The sequence below is a fragment of the Phoenix dactylifera genome, chromosome 13, assembly GCF_009389715.1.
Source record: "Phoenix dactylifera cultivar Barhee BC4 chromosome 13, palm_55x_up_171113_PBpolish2nd_filt_p, whole genome shotgun sequence".
Taxonomy (NCBI): domain Eukaryota; kingdom Viridiplantae; phylum Streptophyta; class Magnoliopsida; order Arecales; family Arecaceae; genus Phoenix; species Phoenix dactylifera.
The window spans coordinates 9,697,189-9,712,407 of record NC_052404.1 but is presented as its reverse complement, the minus strand read 5'-3'; the positions used below and the strand labels follow the sequence as shown (position 1 = coordinate 9,712,407).

The window sequence follows — 15,219 nt, the reverse complement described above, 5'->3', positions numbered from 1 at the left end:
ACTAATTTTGGAGAAGTTCAACTTAGTTTCTAGTTTGATTTTGTGATCCATGTCTAATTTATTAAATGGAGTCACCATTTTCATTTGGGAACCGTGTCCAATCATTATTTGGATATGGATTAGATCAAGCTTAGACGGAGCATCACTAAATGGCCCTAAAGCACACCAATTTCCCAAGAAATTAAACTAGCGGTTGATTTAGTCACTAGCAACCTAGATCAAGCAGATCGATCGATAGAATTAAGTTGATCAGGGAATGGTCTAGTTTTGAGTTGGTAAAAAAACCTAAAATTTTCAGTGAAATGAGCACAAAGAAGGGAATAAGATAAAAAATAATAACTCACAAGCAACTAGACGTGCAAAGAAATTGAAGATAGATTATTGGAATACATGCGATGAATTATTAGAGTATACCATGATGGCTATCCTTCAAGGTGAAATGAGACTTCACATTGGAGAACTGGATTAGTCAATAAGAGTCGACGATGCAAAATCTTTGTGATGCTTGATAGCTATCCTCCAAGATGAAATAAGACTGCCTGTTAAAGAACTTTAAAGCAAGATCAGAAATGCAAGATCTTCTCTATGCCTATTGTGGTATATATAAGAGTCATAAAATCTATATTTGATGATTCATGCCAACATGTGTTTAGTCGCATTTCGAGCATACGCTAGATAGATCTTAAGTACTCATATACGACCAAGGAACTTAAATAACACTTTTTGATTAGCCTTTTTTAGGCGAGAACCTAAATCGTTACAAATAATATCAAAATGGACCCAACCTATGGTCCATGTGAACCAAGAGACACTAAAGCACAGACTTATTTGAGTTGACTACCGACCGATTATGATGTTTGTAATTAAATTTATGGTACTTATGATTGGACTCGAATGAATTTAAACTCTTATCTAGGGCTTAAATAAGGGGGAGAATGTGAGAACTTACACTGAGTATATGTTGAGCCCTACATTACTATGCACGATAGATATTGAATACTTATGCAATACCAAAAAATCCAAATAATACTTTTTAACCAGAATTTTTTGGTGAAGTCATGAGTTGTTACACTTTATCTATGTCAAGCTAGTCAAATATCCCTATAGAAAGAGTATATAATCAAATGAAGCCTCTTTCCCTTCTTATAATGCAAATTGGTAGTTGTTTGCAGCAACAATTATCTTTGGTTTATACCCTATCTCAAACCTATGGATTACCGTATAGGTGGCAGCTCTAAAGTAGGAATAGATAGGAACCTCCAGCCTTGAGCCAAGACCAAAGCCAATATGGTTGCCCAAATAACTAGTAAAAGGGATGCTTGATAGAACTAAGCAAACAAGTGAGGCATAAGAAGAGCTGAACAACTAGCCAAAGACACCTTGAAGCATGGGAGTGAATGTTATAGGCCAATTAGAGGGAGACAACTAAAGTTCTCATTTGGAACAAGCTGAATGAATGCAAATGACAAGGTTGATTAGATATAATTATCAATCTGATGAGTAGTACAGGATCTAGCTGTTTTGACAAATATGAACAGTCGGAGGACATCTAGTATTAATTACTAGAACTATCAGAAGTGGAGATCAGTTGTTGACCTTTGCTAAGAGTTAGTAGCTATATGTAGGTTGTCTTCTAGCATAAATAAACGATTATATTCTAAGAGAAAACATTCAATATAGCAATCAATCCTATTTTAACTTTAATTATCTTTGCATTATTTTCCCTCTATTCTGCACTTAGGTTATCAATATAAGTCTATCTTAGAAGTAGTATTAACGCAGATTTCTTCTATCGTAGCCCCCCGCTACATCTATTCCTACCCGATCAATCTATCTTTAAATGGATGGTGTGATGGTAGTAAAATTCTTGAAAGCCAATGCATTTGGACCTACATTATTCAAATTATCTTTCTTTCGATTATCCTCTTTTTAGCTATTCAAATGCCGATGGCATAGTCACGCGAACTTGCCACTCTTCCTCATCAGCCAACAAGTTCTTTGGCATGCCTGTGATAACTTTCTTTTATCCAAATAACTTCCCTTCCACCCAATGTGAAAGTACTCACATCTACCATTTTCGAAAAGTGACCAACTATGATCAATCCAAGTGTCAAGACAAAAATGATTGATTAAAACTTTTGATGTAATATATCCACCATTTTATTGAATTGAATCAGAATCACTTCAAATTAAGTCAAACCACCATGAACTGGGCCAAGCTACATGCCCTGGTCCGGTATACAGTATTACCAACAAACTATGTATCCGAATCAGCTTATTAGCCAATAAAACTTCATAACAACACTGAATGACATCCTGTTTCTACTTATAAGAGTGATAACACATTGAATTATATACTAAAAAAAACACATAATGATTTATATCGACATAATGCATTATATTTACACCCAAGAAGACATCCATTAGGAAACTTTTTCATCCATTATGTGCAAGCTACATTTTGTAACTTTCTCCTTGAGGTTTACAGAATTAAGAGGATGATGTCCTCATTCAGGCCGAGTCTATATGCCTGATCAGAATATGAGCCAATAACTTATTTTTCATGACAAGATTATTAGGAGCCTTCAATTTTGTCTCCTTTCAATATTCCTGATGATGATGGTTCGCCTGTGGAATCAGGAGAAGCTACTGCTGATAAAGGTTCTTTCTTCAACGAGGTCGGCATTCCTGAAATTTCCTGCAAAAGAAAAATTTCTTCTATCAGTTCACATGAAAGAAGGAGAAACCAGTAGAGAGAGCAACCCTGATATGAATTAAAATACCTTAATACTTGTTAATGTTATGTATATCTATTTTCTAAAAGATAAGACAGGTGATGGACAATATTTTGCACATCTTTATAATATAAGGACCCTTTTTTGGCATAGTTATGTTCTTGTTCCAAAGTCCATACTTAACTGGAAATAAAAATGATGACTACAATTTTAAATTTGCAGAAACAATAAACGACAATTGAACAGATGTAGAGGAAGATGGCCATTGGGCCCAGCTGATGGCAGATATATTCAGTGTTCTGACTCGTAACACAATATTCCTTGGGACTTAAGGAAAAGAAAGAAAATACAAAACACTAGAAGACGCGTCAAATACATTCCACAAGACCGTCCAGAAGAATGGCCTGGGAGGTGGAACAACTAGTGGAGGGACTGCATCTGTGGGTATCAGACCAATGTTAGCGGCTATTGCCTACTCAAGATCCCTAAAACTCTCTAGCACACTAAATCCTACTTAATATAAAACTCCAATATCTGGATTCAGATAAATTTATAGTCCTGTATTGGTGTGGATCATAAAATTATCCTGACCACAACCATTCCCCGAGCTCCAGTTCTATAACCATAAAAGAAGGTTCACTTGTGATTTCCTCACACAGCTCTCAGACAGCAAATGATCATATACTGATGCTTCCTATGAGGAATGGAAGATATGGATAACATTCACGGAGATGAAAGAAAATGAAGCTTCTATCAACATAACCAAACAGATCGAGAGTCCCCAAGCATGACAGAATTTGACACGGCGTATCCTCTGAGGTTGTTCCTTGCAAAGCTGAATTTCTTGACCTGCAAAGTTTTGAGGGATAAAATACGACAGGACCTTCTGAAGCCCTTCCAACAGAACCGACAGAGCGTTCTACATTCAATAACTGCCACTGGAAAACTTGTACCAAGTTCCCATAGAATGTATGGAAGAAGCCTACTGCAGAAGGCAGCCTTGGTGTCTTGGACAAGTCCTTGGCAGATTGGCACTGAATAATGTGATCCCTGAATTCATCATATAATTTATAAGATCCACATGTTTCTGATTTTGGTTGTGCACAATGATCTATTCTATATTTAATCCAACCAGTGAAAACAGCATCCCCGAAAATTCAAGGACAGACATCTTGCCCTGGCATTTTCTGATATCATATTTCTTAGTAGCAAATCATCTGCTTCCATTAATTCTCAAGTCTCTCGCAACATAGTAATGATTCTTCCATAATGCCTTATAAGCATCTGTAATTTTCACTTGTTGAATTCTGAAGCAAGCGCATTGAGTATCTGAGGTAATCATGAAATAAAACCAGACCCACAAAAATGACAAACGTATGCAGGCATCAAGTGTTGTCTAGTAGTCTTGGCATGTGGATCAGCAGTTTGACACAACTGCTAGAAAGATTGAGTTTAAATTGGAAATTGTGGAAAATCCTATGACATAAGCAATGATTGCTTAACAGTCCCAGGGTAAATTACTAAAACTCCAATATATTTTCTTTTAAGTCTTTTCATAACCAGTCTTTTGCCATGCGTCAACCGTCTCCACCTTCCGAGGAGTAGGGACTATCTGCCGGGAGCCAGACACACCAAGAAAAGCTTGAGTCTTTCTATAGCTTCAGCAACTTTTACCGTGCTTAATAGATAAATCGACATACCTCAGAAAAAAACATATGCTTTGGAATCTATTGACCCATAAGCATGATCCTTGTTGTTATGCACAAAGCTTTAAATATCAGAAATATCAGAAAACACAGCATTGTAATTGTGCAGGATACAACATATATTATATGATGCAGGACCATATGAAATTTCAATGCCACCTATGAAGCCAAGGTACGGAAAAGATAAGGTAACACAACAATAAGTACATACCTTCATCAAGTGCAACCTTAGATCACTTGGTCGAACTCCCTCCCCAATGCACACCATGACAAATTGTGAATATTGTAACAGAACATCAGCAGCAGCTTGCTTTTGTTGTTCAGTCTGCATTCATATGTTACATTAGTTAGTCTAACAGGGCACTGAATAATTCGATTTTGAGATATATATACAGGCAAAGGATAAATATATACAAGAGTGTTTTAAAAAATTAAGTACAACAATGCAATCCAAAAATTTTTGACCTTGCTTTATTCAAGCCCTCAGCAAAATCAGTTTTTCCAGAAGGGCAGCTCAATAAACTTCAAAGTCAGTGATATAACATGCCACCTTTTTAATTAAGTAAACTGTCTTGTATCACCAGAGTCGAACAGACTTGGATTCTTATAACTCATTGATTAATATCTAGGCAACCAATGAGATTGAGATTGTGATCACCAAAAAAGGTCTAATGTCAAAGCAACTTTTCAATGAAGAATGATCAAACTGTTATTTTGGCAGTGTTTTAAATCGAGTGCATGCTGTCACATATGCACCAGTCCACGTGTATTTGGTTCCTAATCTGCACAGCATTGCCTATATGCAGTACCACATGCAGTCATACCACATATGGACTAAAAGGCAGCCCTTCGCATTCCATAGACACATGCACCCCCCTTCCCCTCCACACCCCCCCCCCCCCAACCCCAACCCCAACACACACACACACACACACATATATATTTATATGGACCTATGAAGGTTAAGCAGGTTAAAGCTGATGGTTAGATTTAATATGGATTTCAGGTGGGCCTGCTACGAGTATTAATAGTGATAAAATGTTGATTATATCATAGCTATTGCTATTTGTTTAGAAACTTAGTAATAAGTACTAATTATTAGTTGTTATTGTTATTGATATTGTTATTATCCATCCATAAAAAAAATATCATTATTGTTGGACTTATTATATTTAATATATTATATTTATTTTTGAATGGTTAAAAAATAGTAACTGCATATACATCTGCAAACTGTATATGCACTATGTGGTCCCTTAATCCCCCTCATACTGCAGGTGCATGTTAAAACATTGTATTTAGGCTATATTGTTCTATCATCATGTTTCCATCTACTTTAGACATGGAAAGGGCGAAGTGTTTGAACCTCATATGAACCTAGCTAATGTAAAAAAGAGTGGATAATTCATCTATCACTTAAAAAACAATGTAACATATCATTTTTCAATATATTTCCAGAAGAGCCATAATAATTTTTGTCATCCAATCATTTCCTATACAAGCTTAAACTGTAGTTAATTTCTTTCAATAACCATACCATAGGTTACACTAGGAAGTTGCAGAATAAAATCAGATACAGTTGTGAACAACTCCTATATTTGTTTTCTCTAACAATAAAATCAGACTCAGGTGGAACTCACACTGTGACATGGAAATATTGCCTTCAGCTTTGTATTTTCATTAAGAGATAACTAATAAAACCATAAGTATTCTATACAATCTAATTTTGTTGTCAGCAAGGGATGACAGATAGAATCAGAACCATTTCAGCAATTGGACCAATTGAAAGTTTGAAACAAATATCTGTTTAGGGGAAAATAGTCAAACAATTTCTCCTTTACATGGCCTTTGTCCTAATGCGCATCCTCTCCACAAGAAAATCTATATGATATGAAGTCATGATCTGCTCCCACTTGGGAAATGCAATAAGCATGTGCTGACAAGCAGATGAGTTGATGGATCGTGTGACAACCAAGCAAAACTTGCAAGGATTTATATCCATCCAAGGATTGTGGAGTTTGTAGAAGGAGAGAAATTTGATAACTAGTTGCAAAGTACAGATCATGAAAATCAAGATTAGAAGAACCAAACGATCTAGAAACGTTCTGGCTTCTATTCTAGGTCTGTATATCCAGCTGTTTGAATTCTGAAACCAAGACAAAACAATCACATAGCCATCATCCCTCATAATGAGTGCAACACAACAAAAATTTCCACGGATCACATACTACTATCAAAAGGAATCGTTTGAGTTCTAACAAACATGATTGTCCTGCTTACTAGTAACCAAGCATCAATTATTACCACTTTGGTGTGGACAATACAGCTCTCCAAATGAAGCACTTGTTCTAGTGATGCTTGAAGCAACTGTATGCTCACAGTTGAGCCTGCGATTTCTTTTTCAGCACAAGGTACCACCACCCAGAAGATAAGCATCCCTAGATATTCTATCACATCTATAATCACAAGAAGTATAACAATTTAACACACAACCTCGAATTAATAGAATTCCATGCTATGAAAAGAAAACTTATTTATACTTCTATTACAGTAAATCTTCTATTCAAAGGAAAGCTCTTCCCATTTATGGTCCAAGACAACAACAAACACCAATCTTGATCGAACTATTCCGTCCAAATCAGGGATCTAAAGCCTAAAGCAATTCAGATTTTACCTCGTAATCATCCTCCACGATCGACCTCGGTGTCCGCCCCATCTCCTCCTTGCCCCTCTCCACCCCCTCTCTCTCTCTCTCTCACCCCTGTTTCCCCGTCTTCTCCGCAGCTTCAGCACCCGGCTAATCTATGATAAATGTAAGCGACAACTTAACGCCCCTTCGCGATCCCTTTCCCTCGCCGCAGTCCGGTCACGCGCCTTGACATGCGTTCTGCTGTTCTCATGAACCATTGTGTCTTGACCCGCTCTCCCCAAAAGTGCAAGTCCGAGTTCCCGGAAGCCGTGTACGTGGCGCCAATATTACCCGCATATTGTAACAGGATCAGTTATGTTATAGTTCTCTTAAAGAACACTGGAACGCCTTCTTTCACTCCCGGTTCCCGAGATCTGAGTAGGGTCACCGCCCCCCGGTTAGACTCCGTCCGCGGTCAGCAATCTCTCACGCTAAGTTGGTTGCACGGTGACGTTACCGTCGGGGGTGGACAGATGCGCGGCCGACGGCTCTCCGCGCCCCTCCTCACCGACCCGGTGGGGACTGCCCCGCTTTCTTATCCCCCTGATCCCGGCGTCTCCTAAAAAAACTTCCCCACCACCATTCCCCCTTCTCATCTCGAAACCCTAACCCTAATCCTTACTGTCGCCGGCGGGTTCCGATCGATTCATGGATCCCGGTCCTCAGGGGTACCGCCACCACCCTACGCCGCCGACGCACGCCGGTGGCGCCGGAGGGAGGGAGGACTGCTGGAGCGAGGGAGCGTCGGAGGCGCTGATAGAGGCGTGGGGGGACCGGTACCTCCAGCTGAGCCGGGGGAACCTCCGGCAGAAGGACTGGAAGGAGGTCGCCGATGCCGTGAACGACCGGCAGGAGGTTCTCGGCAAGCCCCGGAAGACGGACGTCCAGTGCAAGAATCGGATCGATACCCTCAAGAAGAAGTATAAGCTCGAGAAATCGAAGCCCGGGCTGTCGCAGTGGCCCTTGTTCTCGCGCCTTGACCTCCTCATCGGGCCCAACTCTGCTCCATCTATCAAGAACCCGAATCCTTCCTGCGTCCCCTTCATCAAACCCCACTACCCCCAACCCAATTCCCGCCGGCACCCTTCCCTTACCTTTACCATCAAGCCCCGGAACCCTAACCCTAATGCTGCCGTCTGCTCGGACGGGTCGACGAACTCGCCGGGGTCCTCGGAGAGTTCCCGTGGAGAATTTGGCCGGGTCGGGGATGATAATGATGAGGAGGATGATGACGATGAAAACGAGGAGGATGACGACAATGGGATGTTTGATGTTGGGGCTGCAAGAAAAAAGCGGCGGAGGAGTTGGGCGAGTTTGGGCGGTGGTGGTGGGGAGGAAGGGGCTTTTGGGGAGTTGGCGAGGGCCATTGTGAAGTTTGCAGAGGTTTATGAGAGGGTGGAGAGATCAAAGCATCAGCAGATGATGGAGCTGGAAAAGCAGCGGATGGAGTTTGCGAAGGACATTGAGTTCCAGCGGATGCAGATGTTCATGGATGCTCAGCTTGAGCTCGACAAGATGAAGCGGCCCAAGCATGCGTCGGGATCTGGTGAGCAGCTGACACTTTTAGTTCGCCCTTGAACTTTTCTCTTTAATTTTTGTCACCATGATCTTTTTTTCCTTTGATTTTGGTTTGTTCTCGGTTTCTTGTCTTTCATTGTCTGAATTTTTGCGTTGGTGAACAATAGTTGCATCTATGGAGTAGAGCAATTCTGATATTTAAATTGAATGCCTTTTAAGAAGGGCATCCCAGAGCAAGAGGCTTCGGCGATGGGTTCCTTACCTCTCTATATATAGAGAGGTTGTTTCTGTGTTCTAAACCTGGGACACCCAAGTCATAATGAAGTAAGCTTACCATGGCACCAAGCACCCCCCCCCCCCCCCCCCAACCCTTAAATTGATGCCTTTTAATTTAATAAATTAACTTTATATTTCAATTCAAGTAGCATGCCTTGCAATTTATTAGACTCCTCAGTTTTATTCGATCTGCTGTTGTTCTATTTACATTTGAAAATTGAAGAGGAAAAGGATGTTTTTTGCTTCTGTGAGATATAACTATTCTCCAAACAACTTTTTTTAGCTTCAAGACATATAATTATATATTCATAAGAAAAAAATCTACCACTGCGCTAAAATATAAGGATGCAAGAACTGAAATATCAGCTGAATTTACCCCTGAAGGAGAGTTCACACACTAAATGTAACCTGAGACTAAATATAGATGAAAGAGGCTGTAATGGACAAAAAGAAAATATCTTACATTAGATAGGAGGGAAAAAGGTTTAGGGTAATTAGGTTTGGTTGTTTGGCATGGTTTGCATATGGATATGGGAGAGTGTTTTCATGCAGAGTAAGAATAAAATGGCTAAACTGTCTTGAGGGTAGAATGGTTAATGAAACACTTGTAATGGGAACTCATCGTTAAGAGTCGTCAAATAGCAGTTATTTCATTATCATTTCGCTCACTATGATGAAGAAACTGAGCAAAAGACCCATATATGAAGCTTTTTTCGCCTATTCGACTCTTGTTCAAAGCTGCTCATGATGATCTTTCAGAAGACACTATAATTTGGTTAAGATAAGACACCGATCGTCATAGTCAACAACAATAAATTGCTGGATGTTTCAAAATAGGTATATTGCTAAATTTTAGGGTGGTGTTAGGGCATGAAACCGTAGATTGCAGTCAAGGTGTATGCCTAGAACTCGCTCATATATCACTGTAATACAATATCCTTGTTTAAGCACATAGAGATTAAAATAATAGTCGTGGACAACCACAATAAAGCAGTCCACTTTTTTTGGGAATCACACATGAGGCAATAGGCTGTCTCTCTTGTCATCCTTTCAGTAAACATACCATTGAATTTTACCTTATTGTTGGTCCTCCGTTGAATTTTTCTGTAGTGCCTGCCATAAATGGTTTCAAGATTTCCATCATTTAGCTGGTCAAGTTTCTTTCCCTCCTTTCAAAATATTGTTTGCTAAGTCAGTAAGTCATTTCTACTGCAGGATATACGCTTCTTTTGAGTCTATCAAGAGAAGAAAACAATGTGGAGTGTAAAATATATATATCACCTTTTGTTGGGTCTTCCTGGATGAACCATACTGTAACAGATGAATTGATGATCTAAACCAATTGTTATAATTTTCTGCTCTTTTATGTGAAGCTGTGAACATGGTGAGATTGCCATTTTTGCTTTCCTGTTTTCCTTTTAAGGACCATTTTCTAATTTTCCTCATTTTTTTGCTGCTTACTTTTTACAATTTTGAGCATTTTTTATCAGCATCCTATCTCTAGGGTGTCTAACAATCTCTGTTGTGGTGCTCCTATGCCGTTATAGTTCTATGTCTTATATTTGTTGCTCCAATGTGGCCAAATTGGTTGATCAAGGATGACCAACAAAGTAAAGGAAATAATTGTTGGAATGTCGGATTGTATAAGATCTGGCTCTTCCTGTACTTGAGACCTTCTATAATGTATTTTGAATTTGTAATCTCTTTATACTAGTAAGGCAAATCAATAGAAAAGACATTTCTAATCTAGGAAAGTAACTTACTAAGGCAATTAGAATTCTGGGGTTGACAAACAGGAGGCCTTCTTTGCTTCAAAATCCCATGTGACAATCCATGTTAACTTACCATCTTCCTCTCCTTTCCCACTTTTCTTTCCCCCTCCTCTGCAGCACACGGGTCCTTTGCTTGTGAACAACTACTTAATGTGGAAGAATCAAGAGTTTACAAGTTGTGTTTAGTGAGTTTGCTAAGTTTCCTTAATATAGTGGTTCTGATACATTTTTAGTTTTTTATATTATGAGGGGGATAATCTGCCTTCATTGAGCATTCTTGTTGTTGTCTGATGGGCTTCCCTATTGTTACCAGATCTATAGCAGCATATGGTTGTTGGAAATTTAGCTTTCTTTTCCTATGTCAATTAGGAATTCTTTGCATATTAGTAAGTATATCCTGCTCATGTATTATGTAATTGTCCTAATTAAAGTTGAGAAAAATAACATAAATATCCTTTCTTGCTCATGGAATTCCTTATTAACACTTCTTTGATCTCAAGTTCTATTCTTTGTTTGGGTAAGGGTAGTGATTGGAGAGTGGGATAGTTTTGATGCACGACTATCGAGCATATTCTGCTTATTCTTCTTTGTAGGGTAAAAGATCAACCTCAGGATAATGTGCATAGGGGTAAAAATATACTCTATATTCCAGCAATGGCTTGATGTACTTGGCTGCCCAATTTAGTTTGCTCTAGCACAATGTGCTTATCTGGACTCAGCCAGTCAGCCTAATTTGGTCCAAGTTTTTGAATCTACACCTTTGGCCAGCAAGTTAAATTGGGCCTAGTGTCGCTGCTGTTTTGTGTATTTGATATTAAGTATATAGCTGATCTGTGGCTAGGACTGCAACTGCAATCCTAGATCAGCTTATAGGGCTTGTGTAAGCATCATCTTTGTTAAAATTGGTGCCTTGTTTTAGAGTACCGTACTGCTTATACTATTTTTTCCTTTTCCAGTTCAAAAGTAGAGTATTTCTATTCTATACAATTCTATCAGGTTAGAAATTTTTAAATAGTTTGTGCAGCACATTTTTTTGACTTTCACATGCCAATATGCTGGGACTGTGGGACACCCGTTACATATTTTCTTCTAGGATGGGCATCAATCCTTGTTACAGTGGCTTTGTCTTGGCATGTTGACTGGGTGCCTATCGGGGATTCCTTCTCCAGTCTACCAAGCCCTGCTATGGTTGGGGATGGGCTGCTTCGCTGACATGAATGAGTGCATTTCTGCACGCAACTGCTATCTCTCTCCTTGAGATCCTCCATAGACTATAATTGTATTCCTTAGATCAAGTCTACATTAAACTGACCATATCGCTGCTGTCGCTATTAATTGCTGATAAGTCCGCCGGCTAAGATCTGTCGCTATCAGTTTTGTCATCACTTCTTTCCTTGCCAGTCTTCAATAGAATCTTCTGCTTGCCTGTCTCAGAGGCATCGTGCTCATTCAATATCTATGTTGGCATTTACCTTGTTCCTGCTGCTTTACTGATTTTTTAATCTGCACATGCAGCATGAATCACTTGAGCTAATCTGAGTAGGCTGATTCCTGTGTTTTGTCTGATGTCTTCCAAGACATCAGCAGCTACCATGGACTTTTATTTTTTGAAAACAACCTTCATGGTCACTCTCTCTCTCTCTCTCTCTCTCTCTCTTCCTCGGGCCTTATTTTCTTGATACATTCAGGAAAAATGTTATAATCCCTTACAAGAAAAACATCTCTTTCTATGTGTGCACGTGTGTGCATTCGCGTGGTGTGTTTTTGTAGCAAAATGTTCTAACACCTTGCGAGAAAAATATGATTTGTTCCAAGGTATGCTAAACAGTATCAAACCAGACAGTACAGAGTGTATCGTATCACATCGGTACCGAACCGATACATGGTGCCGGAGATGTACCGACACTCGGTATGCCAAACTAGCCTTCGTACTCAGTGTATTGACACAGTAACAGGGTAGCACCGGTATGGGGCCCAATGTTGAGACGGCACACCTTGGTTTGTTCTCTCTCTCTCTCTCTCTCTCTTTGTGTGCATGCATGCATTTTCGTGCTTGCATTAAATGCAGTGTTTGGTTCAGTGTAGCAATAGTAAGTATAGCTTGATGGTGTTAAAATTTGAGTGACACGAGGAATAGGAGGTTGGACCACTTCATGTCCGACGTACACTGAAATAGATGATTGAACATCTCTCGATACTGTATGTCTGTAGCATGCAGTGGTTAAGTTGGAACAATTAAATTGATTGTTAGGTGGCAAAACTGTTCTTAGATAGGCTTCTTTTTCCTGTGCTAATAAATTTATATCTCAAATGCTTTTCTTCTAATGTGATATGTGAATGGGCAGATACTGTTTCAAATCAGGTGAAACAGTTGTCCTATAAAAAAAGGTTTGGAATGTCAAGTACTCTCCCTGTAACACCAAGCATTAGAGCTGATAGAGAGAAAGAAAAACTTATCAGGATTCATCAAGGGGATAGAGATGCCTTCAGTTGCTCCAGAAAAAGTTCTGTATAAGCCGGATGGATCTCACTCAATTTGGTACTGAAATCACTGAATGTGTGGCAGGTTTTTTAGTGATAAGAGAGCATTAACTACCTTAACCATCAGGTCTTGTCCATAGTAGTGTTTACCAGTGTGCCTAATATTATAGCCTATATTTATTCTGAAAATCTTAATTAGCTGCACCTTTCAGTACCATCAATCAGCATTTCGCTTCTGATGAAATGGTGCCTTAAAAGGTTTATGGATGATATCTTAGGGATCTTTAGGTAGCAATGCTACCAGCAGAAGCTTTGTGATATGAAAGAGTGAACGGATGCCATCTTTACTATCCACTAGTTTTTTTTATTGAGTAAATTACAAAACCCCACTGAGATTACGGAGTAAATTACACTTACATTCAATAGTTTGGAAAACTTACGATTATCTCCTTGATGTTTATTTTTATCTAGCACTTAAACCTATAACTTACCTTAAATGGGATCCGAATATCACATCAGAAAAAAAAAAATCAAAAATGACTAAAATAACCTTAATAGTTGTTCAAAAGATACAAGCAAATAGGTCATCCTCCTTCCCATCTAAAGGAAATTTTGACTTTTTACATGAGGTAAATAGTTTCATTAACGCCGTTAATTTAACTTGGTGGTAAGTGTAGGTTTGACAAACTATTGGACGTAAGTGTAATAACGTAAACCTCTAGGAGGTTTTTGTGATTTATTCTTTTTTAATATTATCGAATGCAATTATGGTTATTTTTTCTTGAAAACTATCGAATATCTGTAATTGGCTTGCTGTGTACGGATTTTTCCTGATGCACGATCATGTGTCCTGTATTCGTAACATGCCCCTGAATTATCTCATAGATTGCTTTGTGCAATGTTGTTAACTTACTATTATCTTTTATGATCATCTCTGCTATGAAACATTTTGGTCGGTCAAATTGGGATCATGTCAAGCATCATTCTGACTCGCCTTTTTCAGGTAAAAGGCTATAGTGGAGAGTTCGAGCTCCCTGTTTGCAGTGCCAGCTAATGAATTGATAATTTGATATTGATAATGCTGTTGTGGTAGCTGACTTAGCTAGTACTCTGCAGCAATCTTAAAGCAGCAGGTGTCCATCAGATTTATGTTGGTTACAGAAGATTGTTTAGCCATGTCAATTAGTATATCATCTATGCATTATTTCTTGGTGTAATTTACCATAAAACATCAGCGGCGTTGCATTCATTATTCATAGTATTGAATCTGTGCAACAAATTTTGATGTGGATCCGCAGGTGTCATATATTAAACGGATGCATGCTGCTCTGCACTGCCAAGAACAATTGTCTTTATTTTTCCTTTCCTCACCATTTTGTTTCCTTATTTATTGTAAGGTGGCAATAATGACTCATCACAGGGTGCACCTTCTGGAACTTGATGGTATCCAAAAAAAAAAATGATCCTGAAATGCTTGACCTGCCCCTCTTCTTTTGGAAGATCAATCCATCAGAGATGATGAGCATATCACAGCCTGCCTTTTCCTGCAAGTTCGATGGCCCATTGGTTTGTAATCTGTTCTAGAACATCTTTCCTTTCAACCTTGCCAAACCTCAAAGCAGGCTACGAAATCAAGCAGTAATAACCAATATAGAACACTGGTCCGGACAGCACTGGCGAGCCAATCAGCAGCAATATAGCAATATGTGGAAACCAAACAGAAGGTGGCATCAACAGAATGTCAGTTGCCTATCAGCAAATTTTATACATCTTAGTTTGTTATCTCTAATGTAAAATTTTCGGTCTTTGAGCTGTGTCCCTGAGCGGGTACTAATTATGTACTCAACAATAGAGAATTTTCAGTTATTAGTCACAAAATATTTGACTAAACTCTTTAAGGATGTCGGTAGAATCCTAGAGCAAGATGGCTGGTATAGAAGCAACGTAGCAACGACGCAGGCGCATATGTATATACCGTGGGATCTAAGCTTGGTGACCATCTCTATATTGACACAAATGAAATAATCTGTGGAAAGGTCGCC

The 15,219-nt window shown here is 39.0% G+C and overlaps 2 protein-coding genes across 9 annotated transcripts; one reads left to right on the top strand and one right to left on the bottom strand.

The window, feature by feature from the left end:
- Window positions 1-2,300: 2,300 nt before the first annotated feature.
- Window positions 2,301-7,253, bottom strand: LOC120112900. Of its 2 annotated transcripts, XM_039133010.1 has the most exons (4): window positions 7,116-7,201; window positions 6,746-6,897; window positions 4,653-4,766; window positions 2,301-2,698 (listed from the first exon to the last, which is right to left on the bottom strand). In XM_039133010.1, exons 2-4 carry the CDS (start codon window positions 6,875-6,877, stop codon window positions 2,576-2,578), a joined length of 369 nt encoding a protein of 122 aa, XP_038988938.1. In that variant the 5' UTR covers window positions 6,878-6,897; window positions 7,116-7,201; the 3' UTR covers window positions 2,301-2,575. The 2 variants fall into 2 exon arrangements, with proteins under 2 accessions (XP_038988938.1, XP_038988939.1); XM_039133011.1 differs by lacking the exon at window positions 6,746-6,897 and having other exon boundaries at window positions 7,116-7,253.
- Window positions 7,254-7,517: 264 nt separating this feature from the next.
- LOC103706718 (trihelix transcription factor ASIL2) lies at window positions 7,518-15,069 on the top strand. Of its 7 annotated transcripts, none has more exons than XM_039133007.1 (3): window positions 7,518-8,676; window positions 10,140-10,308; window positions 14,181-14,468. In XM_039133007.1, the coding sequence occupies exons 1-2, from the start codon at window positions 7,779-7,781 to the stop codon at window positions 10,259-10,261; spliced, it is 1,020 nt and encodes a 339-aa protein (XP_038988935.1). In that variant the 5' UTR covers window positions 7,518-7,778; the 3' UTR covers window positions 10,262-10,308; window positions 14,181-14,468. The 7 variants fall into 7 exon arrangements, with proteins under 7 accessions (XP_038988935.1, XP_038988937.1, XP_038988936.1 ...); XM_039133009.1 differs by lacking the exon at window positions 10,140-10,308 and adding an exon at window positions 8,871-8,972; XM_039133008.1 differs by lacking the exon at window positions 10,140-10,308 and adding an exon at window positions 8,868-8,972.
- The last annotated feature ends 150 nt before the right edge of the window (window positions 15,070-15,219 follow it).